Source organism: Oreochromis aureus, linkage group 3 (assembly GCF_013358895.1).
Source record: "Oreochromis aureus strain Israel breed Guangdong linkage group 3, ZZ_aureus, whole genome shotgun sequence".
NCBI classification, from domain to species: domain Eukaryota; kingdom Metazoa; phylum Chordata; class Actinopteri; order Cichliformes; family Cichlidae; genus Oreochromis; species Oreochromis aureus.
The window spans coordinates 42,284,236-42,306,068 of NC_052944.1; the positions used below are offsets into that span (position 1 = coordinate 42,284,236).

The 21,833-nt window shown below is 38.5% G+C and overlaps 3 protein-coding genes across 6 annotated transcripts in view; 2 read left to right on the forward strand and 1 right to left on the reverse strand.

The window, feature by feature from the left end:
* Positions 1-233: 233 nt before the first annotated feature.
* Positions 234-21,833, forward strand: part of LOC120439369 — a 115,622-nt gene continuing 94,022 nt past the window's right edge. Inside the window, exon 1 of the mRNA XM_039610303.1 lies at positions 234-307. The gene's annotated coding sequence lies outside the window, so the exon portion shown is untranslated. The remainder of the gene's footprint in view (positions 308-21,833) is intronic.
* Positions 2,132-9,977, forward strand: LOC116318199. 3 transcript variants are annotated; one of them, XM_039610308.1, is made up of 5 exons: positions 2,132-2,181; positions 2,289-2,648; positions 2,821-2,889; positions 3,225-3,282; positions 9,959-9,977. In XM_039610308.1, exons 1-4 carry the CDS (start codon positions 2,133-2,135, stop codon positions 3,269-3,271), a joined length of 525 nt encoding a protein of 174 aa, XP_039466242.1. In that variant the 5' UTR covers position 2,132; the 3' UTR covers positions 3,272-3,282; positions 9,959-9,977. The 3 variants fall into 3 exon arrangements, with proteins under 3 accessions (XP_039466242.1, XP_039466241.1, XP_039466240.1); XM_039610307.1 differs by lacking the exon at positions 9,959-9,977 and having other exon boundaries at positions 3,225-3,935; XM_039610306.1 differs by lacking the exon at positions 9,959-9,977 and having other exon boundaries at positions 2,821-3,935.
* LOC116318200 lies at positions 5,170-8,785 on the reverse strand. Of its 2 annotated transcripts, none has more exons than XM_039610301.1 (4): positions 8,644-8,785; positions 6,955-7,009; positions 6,488-6,847; positions 5,170-5,661 (listed from the first exon to the last, which is right to left on the reverse strand). In XM_039610301.1, the coding sequence occupies exons 2-4, from the start codon at positions 7,001-7,003 to the stop codon at positions 5,492-5,494; spliced, it is 579 nt and encodes a 192-aa protein (XP_039466235.1). In that variant the 5' UTR covers positions 7,004-7,009; positions 8,644-8,785; the 3' UTR covers positions 5,170-5,491. The 2 variants fall into 2 exon arrangements, with proteins under 2 accessions (XP_039466235.1, XP_039466234.1); XM_039610300.1 differs by having other exon boundaries at positions 8,619-8,772.

Sequence of the window (21,833 nt, forward strand, 5' to 3'; positions counted from 1 at the left end):
TTTTTTTCCCACTGGGCCTACAGCCCAGTGCTAATTCAGGTTTTTCCTGCTGAACTTTTTTTTCTTTTTTCTTTTGGCAAAGACCACATAACCTGTGAGCTGTAGCCAAAAGTGAAAGTTTAAAGAGAAATGAAGTCAAGTTTGAACAAGTAGTGAGGCGATGATTGGCTGATCAGCAAACCGAAGGCAGATCACCCCGCCTACTGTGAGGCGATATAAAAGCAGGAGTCAGAGTAAACCACAACACTGGACGGACTTGTTGAAGATAAGAAACAGTTTGCAAATGAAAGGAGAGGAGGACACTGCTGTATGTATTATATATTTTTATGTATTTTTTTCTCCTTCTGGTCTGTTTTTATGTTTATTTGTATCAATTATCCATACAACATGAACCTGAATGCATGCAATGCCAGTGTGTCATATTTGAAACATACAGTGTTTTGTGAGTTTTTGAAACTTCTACGTCATCAGTGTCATTTTTTTCCTCCCTGAGAAATCTAAATATTTGCACAATATATTTTTAAGCAATTTAAAAAAAAAATGTCAGCTGCAGCAAATGATACAAATTAAAAGCCATATATGAAAATTACAATTTCTATTTTTTCTTTAATTAATTAATTTATTTTTTGTTTTCCACCATGGTTCATTAAAATCTTGAACCAGAAATTTCTGGTGATTATTTCATAGTTGAGGTTTTACATGGTTAGACAATCATTTTCTCAAGCAGTGAGGTATGAAAGGTTAATTTATCAACCCTTTGATTTGAGTACAAAAACATACACAATAAGGCAGTCAGACTTTGAAAAACTTTAAATTCATTTTCCAAGTGTAGGAGGGAGTAAGGAAGAGTAAAAGTAGAGGATTGAAAGGAGGAAACTGAGTAGAGGCGTGGGATTTTTGCAGCTTGGCAAACCTTACCAGGTTGTAGGCTAGCCAAGAAATATATTATTTCAATTTTTTTTTCACTGTTGGAGGTTTTCCAAAGGGAAAAACAACAGCCACTAAAAGAGCAGCACAATTAACATAGACACACAGAGGCAGACTTCAAACTCACAGAACAAAAACTGCAGAAAGCTGCAGGAGTCAGTGTGTGTCAAAATATGTCAAATGTTACAAACACTGCCATAGCCAATGATCTTACAGTGATTGAGTAGATTTGAGCGACCAAAACTTAATTTTGAAAAATCTTTTTAATAAATTCTGAAAGTTTGTCTGGGTACAAATTCTGGAAATGGCTAAAAGTTTGCTAAAAAGCATCAGTTTCATAGTGATTCAACATGCTGCAAATGTAAACTTTAATTTTCACACAGTAACAATATTTTATCTTTATTCTTATTCTATTCAAATTTCAGGTGGATATTGTGAACCTGCTAGAGTACATTAAAATATAAAATATGCATCTCTGTTGTCATTAGATGGTCTTATCTAACAGATCCAACCTAATGCTTAACTAAAACATAAGTAATTAGTAAAAACAAACATAGCAAGGCAAAGGGAAGAGCCAGTTAACTTTATTATATCCTCATCCACCTAACAAGAAAAGTATGTGGCTGTTTGACACAAGCCATCCATGCCAAATAAAACTTAACAAAATTCAGATTAACCGGTAAGGTTTGACTAATTAATACAAAGAGTCCAGAAAATGGGACAAAAAATGCTTATGAAATAACTATTTAACATCCAAAAAACATTTATTCTACATTAACTACTGTTTTTTTTTTAAAAAACAATGGTTTGTGGCTTATTGTGCTGTAAGCTAGTAATCAATATAGTATACTGTAGTGTAATAATCACTTATAGAAAAGCTATTTATATGTTAACTTGCGTTCAATTCCCCTTTTGTATCTTAATGTGACAGAAAAACATTTTGTCAGCCCTGAAAACTTTAAAATATCAAATATTTTCAGAGTAAATTAAAGTGCAGGTTTTTCTTCTGGTTGCTTCCATTGCAGTGGTTGTAGTTCATTTAGTTTTGGTCAGTCAGTGTAATAATCAGGATCATGAACAGGATCAGATGTTGTGATGAGTGAATGAAGTCAGACTGTAGATTTTCCTTCTTCTAGCTGTACTGACTGACCTTTGACCTCATGTGTTGATGACTCCTCACCTCTGTCTCCTCTCACAGGGAGAAGATGATCTGCAGGATCCTGCTGCTCATCATCCTCACCTCATGTGTCTCTGGTTAGTTTACAGCTTCACTTTATGAACTCCAAATAAAGCTCAACAACAGATTTGTTCCAGTTCTCAGTGTGTCTGCTCCTCTCTTTCCCTCTCTGTCTCCTCAACAGGATCATTTGTAGTCAATGTGACACAGACCTCCTATCAGGCAGAGGAGAAGCACAACATCACACTGGAGTGGACGTTCACCACCAAACCTGACAGATCCTGGACCTACATCTTCATCCTCTGTAACCTGATAACTGAGGATAACGTCTCAGTCCTGTATCATGTTCTTGAAGGTGTTGAGGTGTCAGAGTCTCAGGATGAAAAGTTTTCAGGACGAGTCCAGAGTGACAAAGACGCCCTCAGAGAAGGACGAATCAGACTTCAGCTGTCCAGACTGAGGACTGATGACTCGGGTCTGTACCTGTGTGAGGTCAACACTGATTATGGCTTCAGTGTTGGAAGATGTCAACTCAACGTCACTGGTGAGATTATTCAGTAAAACATTTATGTCAAGTTTAGCAGTACTTTGCATGAATAGAAATGCTCTGTTTGTGCTTTAAAAAATTGTTGTGAAATGAATTCGGATATTTGTTCTTTAAAAAAAACGAACAAAAAAACCTATAAATGAATCAAATTTGTTTGGTCTCTCTGCAGCAGTGCCAGATTGTCCCGAATGTGAGAGAAAACTGGACACATCAAACACAGAAACTCAACAATTCGCAGGTGTCTACTGTGGACTGTCAGCAGTTGTGCTACTTTTCGGCTGCTTTTCTTTCATTTACTCTCTGCATAGAAAACAGAATTTTTACTCAAAGCTCAGTGATGGATGTCAGTCAGTTTCCAGATGATCGGTAGAAACAGTCTGACCAATAATGTGAATGAGTGTTTAATAAGACATGTTTTACTTTAAGTGCTCTTTGCAAGCGATACATGTAAGGCTAGAAATCTAAAAATTCAGAGTCAATCTTTTTTTAAATGACATTTAAAATGTCATTGTCATGAAATACAAGCTCTGATGTATTTCAGTATACAAACCTTCAAAGTTGTATTTTGCACAGGTGATATTAAACTGTCAATGGTGAGACGTCCCTTTTCCCAGAGTTGAACACCATAAAGGTAAGACTCATATAAGCTAAAAACTCCAATATTTAAATGAAATCTGTTTAACATCCTGATGGATGTACTCATGGGGGTTCAAAGCTGATAAAAACTGCATTTTAATTGTTATTTAACAGACAGTGCATTAGGACACATGCTGGCCAGAGAATAAGTGTCATGATACACAATAATGGACATCAAATTGATTTTTTTTATCTTCGTTTTTTTGTTTGTTTATTTGTTTAAGACACATTATCAAATTGTCACTCATCAGACAGATGATGAAATGTGCACTGTGTTCACTTTACTGTAATCACACAGGGAAACACCTCTACCTCACGCACCACGTGCAGCAGATATAAATTCAGTGTTTAATGTGTTTACTGTTGTAATGTTGAAAGGATTCAGATTAATTATGTTAACAATGAAGATGATCTGACGTGTTGTAAACTGTCATGGAGTTGTGTGTAGCAAAGGACATTATACTTAATATTATGTACATATTATGTAAGTGCACACAACAAACATCTCTACAGCTTCACTTATATCTGTGTTAAAGTTGGAGTTAAACACAGCTGGTAGAGCTCCTGTAGCTCTCAGTCTAATGTACAAAAATGCCTGTTCCAAAATCTCCTGAAGTAAAGGTTTAATGACTTATTTTGTAAAATGAAGTCAGACTGTTTGTGTTTCATTTACTGTTTTCTCCATATAATACAAAAAACACAGAAAGCCATAAGGGCTGCTACTAGCTGCAGTCTAACATAAAGAAATGGTTCTCCCTTGAGGTTCTGCCTCTAGCTGATCAGAGGCCACTGTTTGGTGAAGGACATCAACATGTGTATCATAAATGTTTATGGAATTGGTTTACACTGAAAATTAAGCTGTAGAATATCTGAATTTCACCTAATAATGTTTGTTTCAATACACAATAGATTTATATATAGTACACATATTAGGAAAGAAAAGACCTTGCCAGGAACATGGAGCCTGCAGCTATCAAATCAGTCATGGTCTGTGTTCACTTTGAATATATAGACCCGAGTCATCAGTCCTGAGTCTGGACAGTTGAAGTCTGATTCGTCCTTCTCTGAGGGCGTCTTTGTCACTCTGGACTCGTCCTGAAAAAGTTTTCATCCTGAGACTCTGACACATCAACATCTTCAAAACATGAAACAAGACTTAGTCTTTAGGACCAGTTTTCAGGCCACAGAGTATGAAGATGTAGATCCAGGATCTGTCTGGTTTGGCTGTGAACTATTGGCCTGCCTCTTCTTTTGTTTCTTTTGTTTCAGCCAATAGCTCTTTGAGAATCGCCTTGTTCCTGCAAAAAAAATTCTATTTTATGTTTGTCAAACTCTGCCATCTTTGGATTTTTTTGTAGATTCAACTTAATGGGGACAGGTGTGTTTTGTCTTGTAACAGACTGCCATATATAAATTGCCTTAATAATTTAAAATTAGTTCTTTTGTAAGCGGTCTGTTATCCATAGACATAGCAGTGGTTCATCCCCTGAGTTAGGTGACTGTTTAATGTTTGAATGATCCATAGGTCAGTGTTAAATAGAAACATTAGATACCAGAAATGTCCTAAAAAAAAGTAAATTTATTGATGCATAATATTTTTGTGTATTTTTCCTTTCTCTTTCTTTATATATTTTTATTTTTTATTTAGAAAATTGTTTGTTATTTCCATAACGCTTCTGGTCCATCAGCTGTCTGAGAGAAAAGTAAACTCTTATATAAATAACATGGCTAAATATGTTAAATAAGCAGAAAGACCAAGCTTTGAAGAATGAAGCAATTAAGTGGTTAAAAACTCCTGCTACATTATGAGCTCTAAACTGAAAACTTTGACAGTTGCAGAAGAACATGGAAATAAATTGGCAGAGAATGAATTTGGCATTGACACAGTAAACAAGTCATCTTTATTTTAGTTAAATAATAATGTGCGTGCTCACTGAGAAGCTAATGCTGAAAGCTGAGTTGGAAGTTGGAACAAATCGTGGAGTCAATAATGAACGTTAGTGAAAGAAGTGCAGTGAATTTTTGAATATACAAAAGCTTGTATTTAAACAAAGATATTTTTGGTTTTAATCTAACATGAAGAAGAGAATCTACGATACTTCCTTATAGAGAACATCTTTAGTTGGCTTTAATTGTATGGTTTTTTTTTGTCAGAAAACATTCAGATTGAAAGCAGCAACATAAAACATAGCAGATGAAGTAGTTCATTTTAAAAGAGGACCTCCTATCTTATGTTTTCTAAAAGACTGCACAAGACCCTGAACAGCAACAATGATCAAAACTATCATGCCACTAACTATTAAAAGTGCACTCTCTAAAACTCCCAGAACAATTTTAACTTGATCCCAGTAGTTCTTATTTCGACTTTCAGCACCTGCAAGAAGAAAAAACAGATGAAGTTAGAATCCTCTTGATCAAGATCATCCCATATCACAGCCTCGCACTTCCGGCCTTCTTGGTCTTCGAAGGACCCGGCCAACGTAGACTGAAGGCCGGGTCCTCTGAAGGATGCAGCCTATGAGTTGGCACATAGCTGTTATTTCCCTCTGAGTTACTGATTCTGTCACTATTTAGCTAGTCTATAAGTTAGTTTATTAGCCGGAGCCAACCAACCAACCACATAATGTAATGCTCTGTACTGACAGAAGATGGTGCTACACACGTCTTCAAAACTTTAATTACTTATTTCTTAAATCCAGCTTAACAGACAGTGTTACATCTATCTCATTTTTTGAGAGCATGGCTGAATGATGTAAATTAGCCTTTATATTTGTAGTGTTTCATGTCCTCTTTAACAGAGGGAATAACACAGGGGGATAAGAAGGAGGAAAACACTCAGGTGGCTTCTTAAACTCCATAAATACAAATACCAAGAATAAGTAAAATATAACTATAACTAAAGTTTAAAGATAAAGTTAAAAATAAAGAAACTACAAACAAATAAAATTAAGAAGTAAATAGAAAACCCTTAATAATAAGCAAGAATGTTAACCCAACAAACTGTCAGTCCAGGCACGGATCACAACAATTATATTTTGGAACTATTTTTCAGCCATGACTAGACTCATAAACAGCTGTAGGGTAAATTTTACAGGACATAAACAAATTAAAAAAAATCAGACAAATAATAGAAATCTCCACATACTGCTCAGTGTGACACTGATAATAATCCTTTAAAAAAGGTGAAATAAATAACTTACCAGAAACACTGACTCTGCATCTGGCAGAACTGAAGCCATAATCAGTGTTGACCTCACACAGGTACAGACCCGAGTCATCAGTCCTGAGTCTGGACAGTTGAAGTCTGATTCGTCCTTCTCTGAGGGCGTCTTTGTCACTCTGGACTCGTCCTGAAAACTTTTTATCCCGAGACTTTGACAACTCAACACCATGAATGACACGATAGAGGACAAAGTGTTCATGGCAAGCTATAAGGCAACAAATGATGGAAAGAGTTTTGGTTGATCTGTCAGGTTTGGTGGTGAACGTCCACTCCAGTGTGATGTTGTGGTTCTCCTCTGCCTGATAGGAGGTCTGTGTCACATTGACTACAAATGATCCTGTCGAGGAGACAGAGAGGGAAAGAGAGGAGCAGACACACTGAGAACTGGAACAAATCTGTTGTTGAGCTTTATTTGGAGTTCATAAAGTGAAGCTGCAAACTAACCAGAGATACATGAGGTGAGGATGATGAGCAGCAGGATCCTGCAGATCATCTTCTCCTTGTGAGAGGAGACAGAGGTGAAGAGTCATCAACACATGAGGTCAAAGGTCAGTCAGTACAGCAGAAAGAAGGAAAATCTACAGTCTGACTTCATTCACTCAGTACAACATCTGATCCTGTTCATGATCCTGATTTTTACAGTGAAAGCTCTTCTTCTGATGCTGGTTGCCTTCTGTTTTCTGTCAGGATGATCCCACACTGCTTCAACAAGGTTGAGATCCTCTGGAGAGGTCAAGCCATGACTGATTGTGTGCAATGTATGCATTTCTATCGAGCTGTACTTTTAATGCTAAAGAATCTGCCAGTCTGATTTTTTTCCCAGATTTTATTTCATAGTGTACAAAATCTGAAGGTATCTGAATCGGCATTCATAATTGCATCAATTCTGACTGGCTGAAATACATCCCCAAACTAGGACTCGACATTTACAAATGATTTATAGATGACTGTAGAGACTCGCTGTTGTACCACTCTGCTTACCTCTTCTCTATATACGGTTCATGAATTGAACTAAATGTTGTAAATTTGGTATAATAACTCTATAAGACCTATTGCTACTGCATCCCATTTCTTGTGAAGCAGGGGAAGTGAGTACATTCAAAGATATGGTGAGGTCAGTAATTCAAGAGGGACTCAGAGTAGAGTTGCTAATCCTACACATTGAAAGGAGACAGTTGAGCCGGTTCGGGCATCTGATTAGGATGCCTCCTGGACGCAACACCGCCTACAGGTGTTGGCCAGAGGGGCCGATGGCGTGATATGGCAGCCTCGCTTCTGTCAGTCTGCCCCAGGGCAGCTGTGGCTACAACTTAGCTTGTCTCCACCAGTGTGTGATTGTGAGAGTGAATGAATAGTGGAATTGTAAAGCGCTTTGGGTGCCTAGAAAAGCGCTATATAAATGCAATCCATTATTATTATTATTATTATTTATTCTAAGGTTTCTAGGTGAAGTGTTTCGGCATTTCCTACCAGTAGGAGGCCCCGGGGCAGACCCATGGCTTATTGCTGACATTTTAATGACTGTGATACTTAATTTGGGCCCTGTAGCAAATAATAACTGGATAAATAGATAAATAGTCCAATTTATTAAGATGGAATTAAATGAGTTTTTACTGGAATTTTCATAATCATAAAGTCAAAAAACATTAACTCAAGATTCTGAGCAGTAACTTATACTGTGAATGAGAAAGAACCCAGGTTTTGTCTCATTTAGGGCTTATTGCTCTCTGCTGCAAATATTAAACACTCAGTGCTGTCTGCGTTAAGCTGCAGAAAATAGTTTGCCATCCAACTATTAATTTCCTTACGACAATCCATTAGAATGGATAGTTTATCCAATTCACAAGGTTTAAAGTGAGGTACAATTGGATATTGTCTACATACAGATAATAGGAAAAGATTTTAAAACTACTAATAATAAGGCGTAATGGCAAGATCTATAATAAGAATAACAAAGGTCTTAAAACAGATCCTTGCAGAACACCCCATGAAAATTCAGTTACATCTGATCAAAAGTTTTTCACTGAGACAAAGTAAGGTTCCATGCCAAGAAATCCCTACTATAGATCTTCTGTTCTTTCTTTGCACTTAAAAATATAAATACTAACATTAAACAACTGGAGAGATACATACTCCTGCTGCATCCTCTTCTTTGAGCTGGTATCTGTTTCCAAAAAACAACCTCCAGCTCTGTTATGTATCTTCAGTCTGCCCAAACTGCCCAAAGACACCAAGTTGATATGCAGTATTACTTTTTATGCTGTATACATAAACAAGTAGCTGTCTGCTCACAGATAGGCATTTTGGCATCAGTCTCTGTGGTTTCATTTTTAACATAGAGTGAACACTCTGTTATCATCTCTGCACATTGTCAACAGCTTACCAACAAATAACTCTAAGGATGTGGAAAATAAATTTAATGAAGTTAGGATAAGTTAATGCATTTCACTAGAAATACATTAACTCTTCTGGTTCACGTTTGTAAAGGGATTGATTTACAGGTGAGTTTACTGCAATGATATTTTCACAATCTATAATTCAGACTACATCTCGATTTCAAATGTCAGCATTTATTTTTCCCATCTTCAACTTACAGAAAAAATGTCAAGTATTGTTCACAGTCCTTTCAGATAGTTTAAATAATTCAGGTGATATGAGGTTTAAACTGTTTGTGTTTCATGTTTGTACAGTTAATAACAGTTGTCAAAAATCTGTAATAGTTTAAGTGCACAATAAGAAATGCAACATTGTTCATTTGGGTTCCTTTAGGTCTTCAGAGATTTGTAGAAACACTTCTACAAAGAAGCTGCAGTTTACATTTTACCATAGTCAAAGTCTCCATCTGTTTATCTTTAGAAATTACATTTGGATCAACACAGATGATTTGAGTGTTTATAGATCCTGAAGCACTTTAAATAATCTGTAGCCAAAGTATAGTCATGTTTAATTGAGTTGCTATTACAAAAGAAAAGAAAAAATATGTCACTGAAGATTAAACGTGTGAAGAAAATGTGCACTTTTTTTTAGTGTGTTAGCACCATTTTCTGACAGTAAGAAGGCTGTGAATTAGAGATATCAAATTATTCTTATCTCCCTAAACACAGAAATGTGTTCAGTATACACGGCCATCACCACACACCCACCCTCTGGTCATGACTTATTAACTGGGAGGACGAGAAAGTCCTTCTAGTTTCAACTACCTTTACTTGATACAGAATGAACTGTACTCACGTTTAAACTACCGTTATTACCCATATTCATGTTATCTGCAGTAAAGTGAAGCATCACTTCCTTTTCCTGAGAGTTCATAACACATCAGAATAAAAACTTTACACCTACAACTTAACTATAACCAACAAGAAAACATGGTGCAGATAAGTTACACATAACAGAGAACTCTCCAGACTCAGTTTTGATTGTGACAGTTCTTTCTTCATTTCCTCAACAGGGAGGTTTGTTGTCAAAAGGATTTCCAACATCAAAGAGGCAGAGGAGGAGGAAACCATTAACATCAGTTTGGACAGTCAGATCCAAATGGACATCTCTCTCATCAACTGGATTTTTTATTTTACCAGTTGGATAAAATGTTATATAACTACACACAGTCTGCAGGACGGGTTCAGTGTGATAGAGACACTCTGGGAGGAAGAAGAGTCAGACTTCATCTGCACAGAGTCACAGCTCAAGACTCTGGAAAATGCCCGCTCCTTAAACCATTAGGAAAACAAATGGTCGAGCAGATAAGACTTTTTCCATTGCTTTTTTCTTGGTGGGGTAGTTAAAGGGTTAACTGCTTACTGTCTGCACTCATAAACAAAGGTTTACCATCTTGTCTATGACATTATCTACAGATGAGTCGGAAGGGAAAAAAATACTATGTGCAGTTCTTAAGCCTGAGAATATACTTCACAGCTTTCGCAAGTATTTGTTGACTTTAGCGCTGCAAAATGTCACAGTTTTGTTTCATATTATCTGTGATGGCTAACTAAGACAGAGTACATCCTGGACAGCTCACTAGTTCCCACACGGCTGGCACTTTTCCGCCAGCCGAACGCACAAACACCAACAGCAACAATAACCAGGACCCAGTGCAGACTTTTTATGTCGGTGAGGCGTGATTGCGGATGCCGTGCAGGTGCATCCACCTCCCCTGCAGCAGCACCGCAGACCACGCCCCCCCCCACAGGCATAAAGGTATATTTGATGTTATTTTGAGAAGTGGTGTAAATTGACATTGTGAGCTGTAACAGAACTCTGTATTTTTATTTTATTTATTTATTTATTTATTTTTACATTTGTACATATGTGAAGAAACTTAAATATAACTGTTTGTGTCTCGAAAAGAAACAGCAGAAATTTAAATAACTGCTTTAGGTAGTCTGCATTCAGTCAGTTGTGTTAATGCTAAACAACATGTTTTAAAATAAGAAAAAGATTAAAGATTAAAAAGCAGAGAAGCTGACCAGTCTCTGTAACTCCCTCTGTTTTACTGCTTTTATCATTTTCATTTGACTATTACAGCCATGTCATGATAGTGGTATGGCAATTCAATGCTGTTTTGCATTTTAATTTTCGCTGAAGGAGAATTCAGGACAGATGATTTACAGAGCAGGTGCCAGGACAGCTCACCTGGTTGAGTCAGCAGTCTGTGCACTGCAGGCTAAAGCCCATCTGTGTAGGGGCCCGGGTTGAAGTCTTTCCCAGACCATTTCCTGTCTGTGGAAAACAACATTATACTCACAATGATTACCTTGTGTCCAACTGTAAAAGATTTACTGCATTAAATGAAAGTGTGACATTACGGTTTTACTGAGGTTTTACAGAAATTTGTTTTAGATTATGTATCAGTTCTTTATATCTACTTACTGTATACTGTCTCTTTCAATCCTGCAGCTCAACACTAGGATGGAATCAGCATCAATTCAGCTAAACCCAAGAAAATTGTTCAAGCAAAAAAATTGTAACGTCAGCTACATATCAGTGAATCAGAACAAAGACAGCAGCCACAGTCCACCTGATGAGCATGTAGCACTTCAATCTAGTGACATCCTATAATGACACAATAAAAGCAGTAAATCACCAAATGTGTCCAAGCCTTTCATTTCATAATAAGAGTGACAGGAAATATAATGAATGTCAGCTCACTGTTTAGATTTAAAACATTAAGAGACCACAGTGCTACCACTGAAAGTCATGAGGATCTGAACTGTAATCAAACACGTCTGAACTCTCTGCTGTTCAAACCACGAGGGCGTGTCAGCACCTGGAGTCAAAGCATAAAAATCCACAGAGGTCACACAGAAGAAAGTGAGCCGCAGACTGAAGCATGGTGGTGATCAGCTGTTGGTAAGTTTCAAATAATTTCAGTACAGAGGAACCATTTTCTTAAATATATGCAGAATGGTAATATTTGTTTTCTTTGGAGAAGCAAAATCTTCATCAAATTATTGTTTTAGTCTTCCACAAGAGTCAGCTTTAAAGTTTCCTTCTTGGGTGTTTAAAGATGATTAAGATTAAGAGACTATTTCACAATTTTAAGGTCATGACTTTCTTGATCTGAAAAAACAAAACAAACCTAACTTTGCATTAAAACACATTGACGCTTTTGTAAATGCGAGGCTCATATCACAGCCAGACAGGGAAAAAAACAGAACTTAACAACATATACTTTTATCTACTGTTATTTTTCCTGCACTGTTAGTCATCGTATAGTCATTAAGAGATGATTGTGGTACAGGGAAGATCTATTTTTATCAAGATTGGTCTCCTTAAAACATCCAGAGTAATGTTAAAGATGATTGAACCCCACCTTAAAAGTACATTTTGCTGCAGGTACATGTAAAGCGGACCTCAGTGTAGCAACTATGAGTGGTGTTGAATTCCTGCCTTGCTCCCAAAACAAACTGACTAAACAAAACAGGTCTGAGCCCTCAGTGCATATTAGGCTTGGATGGTCACTGAAACTTGTTGAGACTCTCACAAATACTGCAGTGATACCAAAACGCACACGGCCTTCATCACGTGACCCAAAACAAGCGAGGGACAAGTACTCCACCACTGTAACCACTAAAAGTAGTTAATTTATTATTTACTTCTGCGTATGCTTGTTGTCATTCCTGAGTTTCAAAATTGTGAACTGATTGTTTTTTCATGCTGATTAAAGTACTTACTGTTGATTTGTTGTATTTCCAAGATAAGTTTTAAATCCCCCAAACTTGCCATGAGCCCTGCAGTCAGATGTTCATCACAAGGGTTTAATTTCAATATTTTAAGCATATTTTGGGTCTAATTAATGCTCACTGAAACAACAGAACAAAACACAAAATTCTTCCACGTCATACTCTTTTGTTTGTTTTTAAATACAATTTGACCCTGTTATGTTGACAAAATATTAAACACCTTTTAAAGGGTTAAACCGTAAACTTACAGTGTGACGCTTATATTCCCTTATGTCACTGTGACATGGATGTAAAACACCGAAAGTTAGACGTCAAACTTCATCTAACAAGATCATGAACAGGATCAGATGCTGTGATGAGTGAATGAAGTCAGACTGTAGATTTTCCTTCTTCTAGCTGTACTGACTGACCTTTGACCTCATGTGTTGATGACTCTTCACCTCTGTCTCCTCTCACAGGGAGAAGATGATCTGCAGGATCCTGCTGCTCATCATCCTCACCTCATGTGTCTCTGGTTAGTTTACAGCTTCACTTTATGAACTCCAAATAAAGCTCAACAACAGATTTGTTCCAGTTCTCAGTGTGTCTGCTCCTCTCTTTCCCTCTCTGTCTCCTCAACAGGATCATTTGTAGTCAATGTGACACAGACCTCCTATCAGGCAGAGGAGAACCACAACATCACACTGGAGTGGACGTTCACCACCAAACCTGACAGATCCACAAACTCTGCTTCCATCATGTGTCAACACATGACTAATTATAAAACCTTTGGTGTTGAGGTGTCAGCATCTTCAACTGTCCAGACTCAGGACTGATGACTCTGGTCTGTACCTGTGTGAGGTGAACACTGATCATGGTGCTGGTAATGAGAGCAGTCACCTCAGCGTCACACGTAAATTACTAAGGAGTATTTGTTTTATTTTTATTTTTTTCCTTTTTTCTTCTTTAAATATGATTTCACCACTGAGGATATTAAGGGCATTACTGCCTTTCATAACAGATGCATAATATATTTTTTAATAGCAACACATATCTCTGTTTTACAACAGCAGCTGATCAACCTCAGAGACCGACACTGAGTCCTCCAGAGAGCTGGAGAAGCATGAGCTTGTACGTTGGACCGGGGCTGGGAGTAGCTGCTGTAGTTTCCGTGATTATTGGAAAGGAGAAAAAGCCACGAAACCCAGCAGGGAGTGCCTCAGAGAGACAACCCATCAGGACTAAGGGGACTTTTTCTGAAGGACCTGCTTCCTATGAGGACACATCATTTCAGATGTACTTATAGACATGAACCTCTCTCCCAAAAACATCTGTTTGAAATGTCAGACAGCAATTTATGATCTAAAACAGAAAACTGTAGTTTTTCTGTTTCATTATGTTTGTGCCACACTTGGTTTGACTGTTATATAACTCCAGCTGTTTCCCCTGATGTGTAAAGAAAGAAACGATGATCAAACATTTACTGTTTTATTATAAATTTCATTACATCTTTGACATTCTCATTTAATCCCCATATTACTGTTTTAAGTAATGGTAATGTTAAACTTGTTTTGAATCCCACTCTATCTTGTTTTGAGAGATCAAGGAATTCTTTCATGTCCTAACTGACATGGATATGGTTTGGTTAGTGTTGCTTTTTCATTTTGTTTGATATTTATTGTGTTGCTTAGGGTGTTTTACTGAAGCAGTTTGCAACATTGGTTTCAATAAGTGCCATAAAATAATAATAATGTTAATGATAATGATAATAATAACAATAATAATAACAACAACAATAATAATAATAATGATAATATATTTGATTGGATACAGTGAAGTGGTGAGCTTATAGCACCATCATCTGGCCAAGAGGGTGAATTTCACTTAGTTCCATAAGTGGAGGAAAATACTTATTTTCATGGATATTTTTCTTTCCCCATAAAAGCAAATCAATCCATGCCTAAATTATTTTGATGAAGTTCTTGTTGCTGTTATGCTCCTCCTCTATAGTGCATAAAGAACTGTATGTTGTATCTTCATGCAGGAACAACATCTCATATTGATCTCAGAATCTATTTCCAGACATGATTTGTGTCCTGCAGGCAGCGTCTTGAAATCTCAGTGTAGTTCAAAATTTAGACTGGATTTAAAACAAGAAGAAAGCATTGAGCATGAGACATGAAATTCGTCCAGTTCACGAACTCCAGCTCAAAGAAATCGAGTTCATCAGCCTGTGTGTGTTGATTTGAGAAAGAAATGAAATAAAAGCAGCAGCAGCAGTTTAGTTTGAGTTTGTCGAAACCACAAGTTACAGAAACCTGCAGCAGAATTTTAGACAATGAAAAATCGAACCATCTGCTCAGCTCATGCCTTTCTCTATGGAATGTGCATGTACCAAAGTCTAATAACAACTGTTGTATGTGCATAAAGAAAGGACTATTTTCTTACTGCATGTTTGTTATTGCAAATCCTGTAAACCACGTCATTAATAAAGTTTATTGTTGTTTGTAAAAACAAAAGGGTCGTGACAGTGTGCTCCTTAAAGGAACACATACACTTTGAGGAAACAGGAAGCAAATGAGGTGTGTTATCTGCCGTAACAAAGTCCAGTCCCTACTGTCAGGATTAAATAACAGCACATTTCCTTCTTTGGTCTTGTTGACTCCAGGCACTTGTTAAAGTTTAACCACTGAATACAGCTGATGGGAAAACAGCGTATTTATAGGCTAAATCCTCTGGTGGATTAAAGGCTGTACAAACTGAAGAGAGCAGAAGTTGTTTTTTGTTTTTTTTAAAGTTCCCATTTGGTGGCAGGATGAGTCCAGCTTAGAAATACAGGACACACATGGGAGCATAACCTACATCATCATCCTTTCTGCAGTGATACATGAGCACATAATAAGCACTTCATATCACAATGAGGCTTTCTGGTACTTCAAACAGACATTATGCTGTCTTGGATTCTTGAACTTCAGGTTTTCTGCCTGATGCTCTGACGGCTCGTCCGTATAGAAATGGCTCCCATGGCTCCCTCTTAGCCCTGCTTTTAGTTTCTCTTAGTGCAAATTGACACCACAAAGCTCCTGTTAAACATTTAAATAAAATTTTTGTATCTTCTCAGCCGAGTATGACATCTTAAGGCACAGAAACGATTAACCAGTAAAACTGCAAGGCCAAGTAAAGCTGTCAGTTCCAGTCCCAGTGCAGTGTAGAGGACCGTCCTCTGCATCCAGGTGTGTGCTGATGGAACAGCAGCTGCTGCAAAGGAGAGAAAAATGAAGAGAGAATATTTTGATATCATTGGTAGCTGTTGGCAGCTCCTGTTCTGAAACATCATAAAGAAACAACAAAAAACTTTGATAACAATTGGAGCATAAAGAACTCGATGAACAATAAGATTACTGACAGGCCCTGCTGCTCTCTTATATAGCAGAATTGATAAATATGAAGTTAAAGGGAACCAAGTAGTCAACTGTATATCAGTACAGTGACATATAACCCCTTTAACCTTGGGTGTTGAACTCCAGGCCTCGAGGGCCGGTGTCCTGCAGGTTTTAGATCTCACCCTGGGTCACCACACTTGAATCAAATGATTAGTTCATTACCAGGCCTCTGGAGAACTGCAAGACATGTTGAGGAGGTAATTTAGCCATTTGAATCAGCTGTGTTGGGTCAAGGACACATCTAAAACCTGCAGGACACTGACTCTTGAGGCCTGGAGTTCAACACCTGTGCCTTAAACATTGGAAATTATCATTTCTACTCTTTAGTCCAGCTTAAAAAAAAGCAAAAAACCTTTAAAGGTTCTGACATGCAGACACAGTATCCTTCAGGCAGAAAAAAATACAGCTATTTGCAGACTTTATGCTTTGAGCATTTGTATTACTTCGATCTTTAAGGCAAAGGCAGGAGGAAGTTCATCTCATTTTGAATCTTTATAAAAACAATTTGTACTGTTTTTATATATTTATGCTGTTATTCAAATGTATATTTAGCATAAAAACAGATCCTATTATGTTTTTTTTAGGAAAACAAATATTCTTTGTTGGTTTCTGAATGTCTGAATGGAGAACTGCTTTAACTTTCTTACCGTGTATGCTGAGTCGACAATAATCAAAGCCATAATCATACTCGGTTTTCACCTCACACAGGTACAGACCCGAGTCATCAGTCCTGAGTCTGGACAGTTGAAGTCTGATTCGTCCTTCTCTGAGGGCGTCTTTGTCACTCTGGACTCGTCCTGAAAACTTTTCATCCTGAGACTCTGACACCTCAACATCATTGGACACATGATAGAAGCCAAAGGTTTTATAATTAGTCATCTGTTGGCAGATGATGGAAGCAGAGTTTGTGGAGTTGTCAGGGTTGGTGGTGAACGTCCACTCCAGTGTGATGTTGTGGTTCTCCTCTGCCTGATAGGAGGTCTGTGTCACATTGACTACAAATGATCCTGTTGAGGAGACAGAGAGGGAAAGAGAGGAGCAGACACACTGAGAACTGGAACAAATCTGTTGTTGAGCTTTATTTGGAGTTCATAAAGTGAAGCTGTAAACTAACCAGAGACACATGAGGTGAGGATGATGAGCAGCAGGATCCTGCAAATCATCTTCTCCCTGTGAGAGGAGACAGAGGTGAAGAGTCATCAACACATGAGGTCAAAGGTCAGTCAATACAGCAAGAAGACTTCATTCACTAATTACAACATCTGATCCTGTTCATGATCTTGTTAGAAGTAACGTTAACTCGGTCACCAGGTGCTGAAACAAATATTTAGTCTGTTTACTTCAGTAGAAGTCAGAATCCTGCTTATGCAACCATGGAGCAGCAGGTTCAGGGTGTGGTTTCAGGGGAGGCTAACCCGCATAGCTGTTTATCATCACCTGGTCATGCATTCCACATTTCAGTAGGTTAACAGGACCTGACAGGATTGGTGTGTGGTGTGAAGCAACAAAGGTAGCAAACACTGCAAAGAAATATAGCTCGACTTTGACTGTGTGCTTCAGGTCCTTCTTGTTAAAGTAACATGTTAGCATCAACTTAAAAGAAAACTCCAGGACAAAGATTATTACAAAAAAAGTTATTAAAACAAAAAAAGCACTTGAGGTAGGTTTGGAAAAGTAAAAATAAATCAACACTTTCTAGCTTTGGCTTCTCAAGTTCGTAGAGACTCAAACAGCCACAGAGCTATTATGATGTCACTCACCACAGCTGTGCAACACATCATTCCCTTCAGCCTCTGGGAGAAAAAAAATGTTACCATGGCCTTTTAAAGGCATCAGTCAGTGGCCAGTACATGGTAGGGATCAGCAGATAGATCGAACTATTAATATTAATAGTATCCATGTCGACACTGGTATTGGTGTCAGATCGATATGAATGCGATGCGATCGATGCTGTCATTTCTCTTCTCTTCGTTCAATGTGTCTCCCATTTCAAAGTGATCGGTCATCACTGAGGCCCTCGTGTGATGAGTGAATCAGGGCCCATTTATTCTAGTGGGCAGTGTTAGTGCAGATAAGGGGAAGACACCCTGGGTGAGACAGACTCACTTTGTAGCATAAGGCAGGTGTTCTCATCAATAACACAGACATGACTTCATCAGGCCTCTGTGTGTTGATTTGACAGGCAAATGAAATGAAAGCAGCAGCAGCAGGAGCAGCAGCAGCAGCCTGCTGCCACAGCTTTAGTTTGACTGTGTAGGAATCCAAAGTTAGATTTTAGGAGCAGAAACCTGCAGCAGAATTTTAGACTTTTCTTTTATTTCTGCTTCTAAATTATTTTTAAAACCATAACAACTGAAAAACAAAACCATCTGCTCAGCTCGGTCTTACTCTGTGGAGTTTGCATGCCCCCCCTCCCCTCACATAACACTGGATTCCTCTCAGTTCTCAAAAGGATTAGTATTTGTTTTCTGTAATATTAAAGGATAACAGATGCATGTACATAAACAAAAGACTATTTTCTCACTGCATGATTGTTATTGCAAATTTGTAAACCACATTATTACTAAAGTTAATTCTTGTTCTTGCTTCACATCTCGGTGTCGACACAAAAGGGTAACGGCAGTGTGCTTTTTAATGCAACGCGTACAGTTTTAGGAAACAGGAAGTGAATGAAATGTGTTATCTACTGTACTGACGGGACATTTCCTTCTTTGGTCTTGTTGACTCCGATTATTGAATACAGCTGCTGGAAGAACAGCATATTTATTTGGGGTAAAGAAAAATGTCATTTCACTCTAGCTGCGGTCCTCCCACAAATCACCTCTGACACTCATCTCCACCCACTCCACCCTTCCTGCACGCACTTCCTCGCTTCTCTTGTTTTTCGCTTTGGATGGTATTTAAAACTCATCTACCTTCAGTGTTACATCCGCCTCCTTCTCATTCACACACACTGACTTACTTCTACTGGCTTTCATTCAACTTCTATCCAGAGCATCCCTCCACCTCTCTTCCACCTGCTCTACTCTTACTACAGATCACTATGTGGTCTGCAAACATCACAGTCCACAGACACTCCTGCCTGACCTCATCTGTCAGCCTCTTCATCATCACTGCAAACAAGAAGCTCTTTCTTGGCATGAAGCCTACTGCTCACTGATCATCAACAACTTTTCCCCATATCTTCACGGTGTGCCTCATCAGCTTGAGCCACCTGTACATCACCCTTGTTCTTGGAAAATCAGCACATTTGTTCTGGTTCGCCCTCAATGATTGTGTTCAACAGTCAGGTCAAAAACTCCACTGCTCTCTCTCTCTCTCTCTCTGCCAGACATCTCCACACCTGCACAGGTTTGCCATCTGGGCCACGTGCACTTCCACTCTCCATCCCCTTCCCAGCTGCCCTCACTTCCTCTTTATTAACACTTTGCGTTTCCTGAATCACCAACCGTCATCCATCACTCCTCCCCCAGCTCTCTCTCATTTTTCTTCATTCTCCTCAAAGTACCCCTTCCAACCTCTTCAACACCACCTTCACTCGCCAGCACATTTCCACCTCTATCCTTAATCCAAACCTGTTGCACATCCTTTCCTCCCCAAGCCAATCGATGCAAGTCCTTTTTTTTCTCTCCTTACTGAGACGATCCAACCGTTTAATGAATGAATAAAAAGACAGCGTCCTTCAGAGCAGAAGTACAAGATACTGCAGGTGAAAATGACCAAGAAATCACCGAGAAACAGCGCTTACCCGCTTACCCTGCGATGACTGTGGACAGGGCACCGTGGGAATAAAACTCTGGTGCTGCTGAGCGAGTGAAGGACGGCGCTACATCCTCACAAATGAAAAAAAGGAAACACACAAATAGAGCACAAAAACAAACTTCATGCTCCTACGGTTTCCTCTATCAGATATACCGCTGTCGTCTTCAGTGAGCCGGGACAGTGAAGCCCCGCCCTCTGTAAACGTTGCCTTCCCAGCTACCAATCAAGTCATTCTTAATTCGACTGAGTTTTTATTTCTTTTTTCCTCTTTTTTCCTCCGCCTTTCTTGATATTCCGGTTATTTAGATATCACAAACTCACTGTTAAGCTTATTTTTTATGACAGATACATGAGCTAAAATTTTATTTTTATGATATTTTTCGGTCTGACGCTGGAGATGCAACTTTAAGACAGTTTTTACACATCGGGGAAGACAACGTGTCCATGTGCTTGTATTCCTGTGTAGTCGAAAGGGTTAACTGTTGTTATTAACGCGAGGAAGAGTTCGGTTTGCCTTTGTCAGTGTTGTTTGCGCATCACTGTAATGCGGACTGTGGGGACAGCCGTCATCTATTACAATTAAGCTGTTTTCGAAAACATCCGCACCCACAATGTTTGTCTAGTGCGCGTGAGACAAATAACAGGTCCTGCTGATCAAACCGTCCGATCAAATGCCAGTATTCGTCGTAACTGGCAGATAGTGTGTAAAGTTAACTGGCTTTAACCGGTTTCAATTCCTTTAACTCCTTATTTTTCAGGTACTTTGGGTTTTTGATCAAACTTATTCTTCAATGTTTTGGTTTTTTTTATTTGATTTTATTTACTATCGGGGTTTTTATTTAGTCTCTAGTGTTAGTTAATTTTGTGGTTTTGAATTTCTTGTTTGTGTTTTTAGTTTACTTTACTCATAGGTTTTGATTTATTTTTGCTCGGTTAAATTCCCTTAAGCTATACTAACAAGGAGACTGTGTCATGTTTGGAAACACGGCTCCAAAGTATGTTTGGAAACACCCAGGTCACGTGATGGTGGTTAATTGCGGTTTTGGTGCACTCCGCCACAAATTCGCCAGGTGGCCTCGCTTACCTGCTGCTTCCAGGCAGGTGAGGCGCCTGCAGGATTAACTGAGTCATCCTGGCTGAGCCCTGCTGTTACTGTTACTGTTTAATCGCGACAGTCCATTTCACACTGACCAACAGCTTTTCAACCTGAGGAAACACATTCAGAGGCTGTTCAAGGAGGTTAAAGAAACTTGGCCTGTATTTGTATAGCGCTTTACTAGTCTCTAAGGACCCCAAAGCGCTTTACACATTCAGTCATCCACCCATTCACACACATTCACACACTGGTGATGGCAAGCTACATTGTAGCCACAGCTGCACTGGGGCGCACTGACAGAGGCGAGGCTGCCGGACACTGGCGCCACCGGGCCCTCTGACCAACTTCATTATTATTATTATTAGTAGTAGTAGTAGTAATATATTACTGCTCTGGAAACCATATCTGGTACATGATGATTTATTCATATTGAACCTGCATGTATGAGATTTCACGTCACAACAGTTGGAATAATAAAAAAATAATATTAATATTTTCTTGAGAATTAGTACGAATTAGGCCATGTGCAATTAATGGATTTTTTTTTTTTTTTTTTTTTTTTTGCTTTTCTGCAGGATGAATCGTCCTTGAGTTTCTGACTGAGCAGTATGTGGGGGAAACTCAAACATTAAGTGCAGCTGGCTGAAGCGGAAACAGCATGGACTTAGTTTCCTGTTAGAGGATCAGGAGAAGGAGAAGGGATGTCAGGGTTAAATAGTTTATTATTCATAGAAATCCTGCTGGACATGGGGTGTATATGCGTGGTGTGTATGTGTGTGGTAGAAGGAAATGTCCAGTGCACGGTAAGCCGCGGAGTCAGCAATTAAATCGGAGCTGGAAAGGCAACAAGTCCTGTGACTGTAA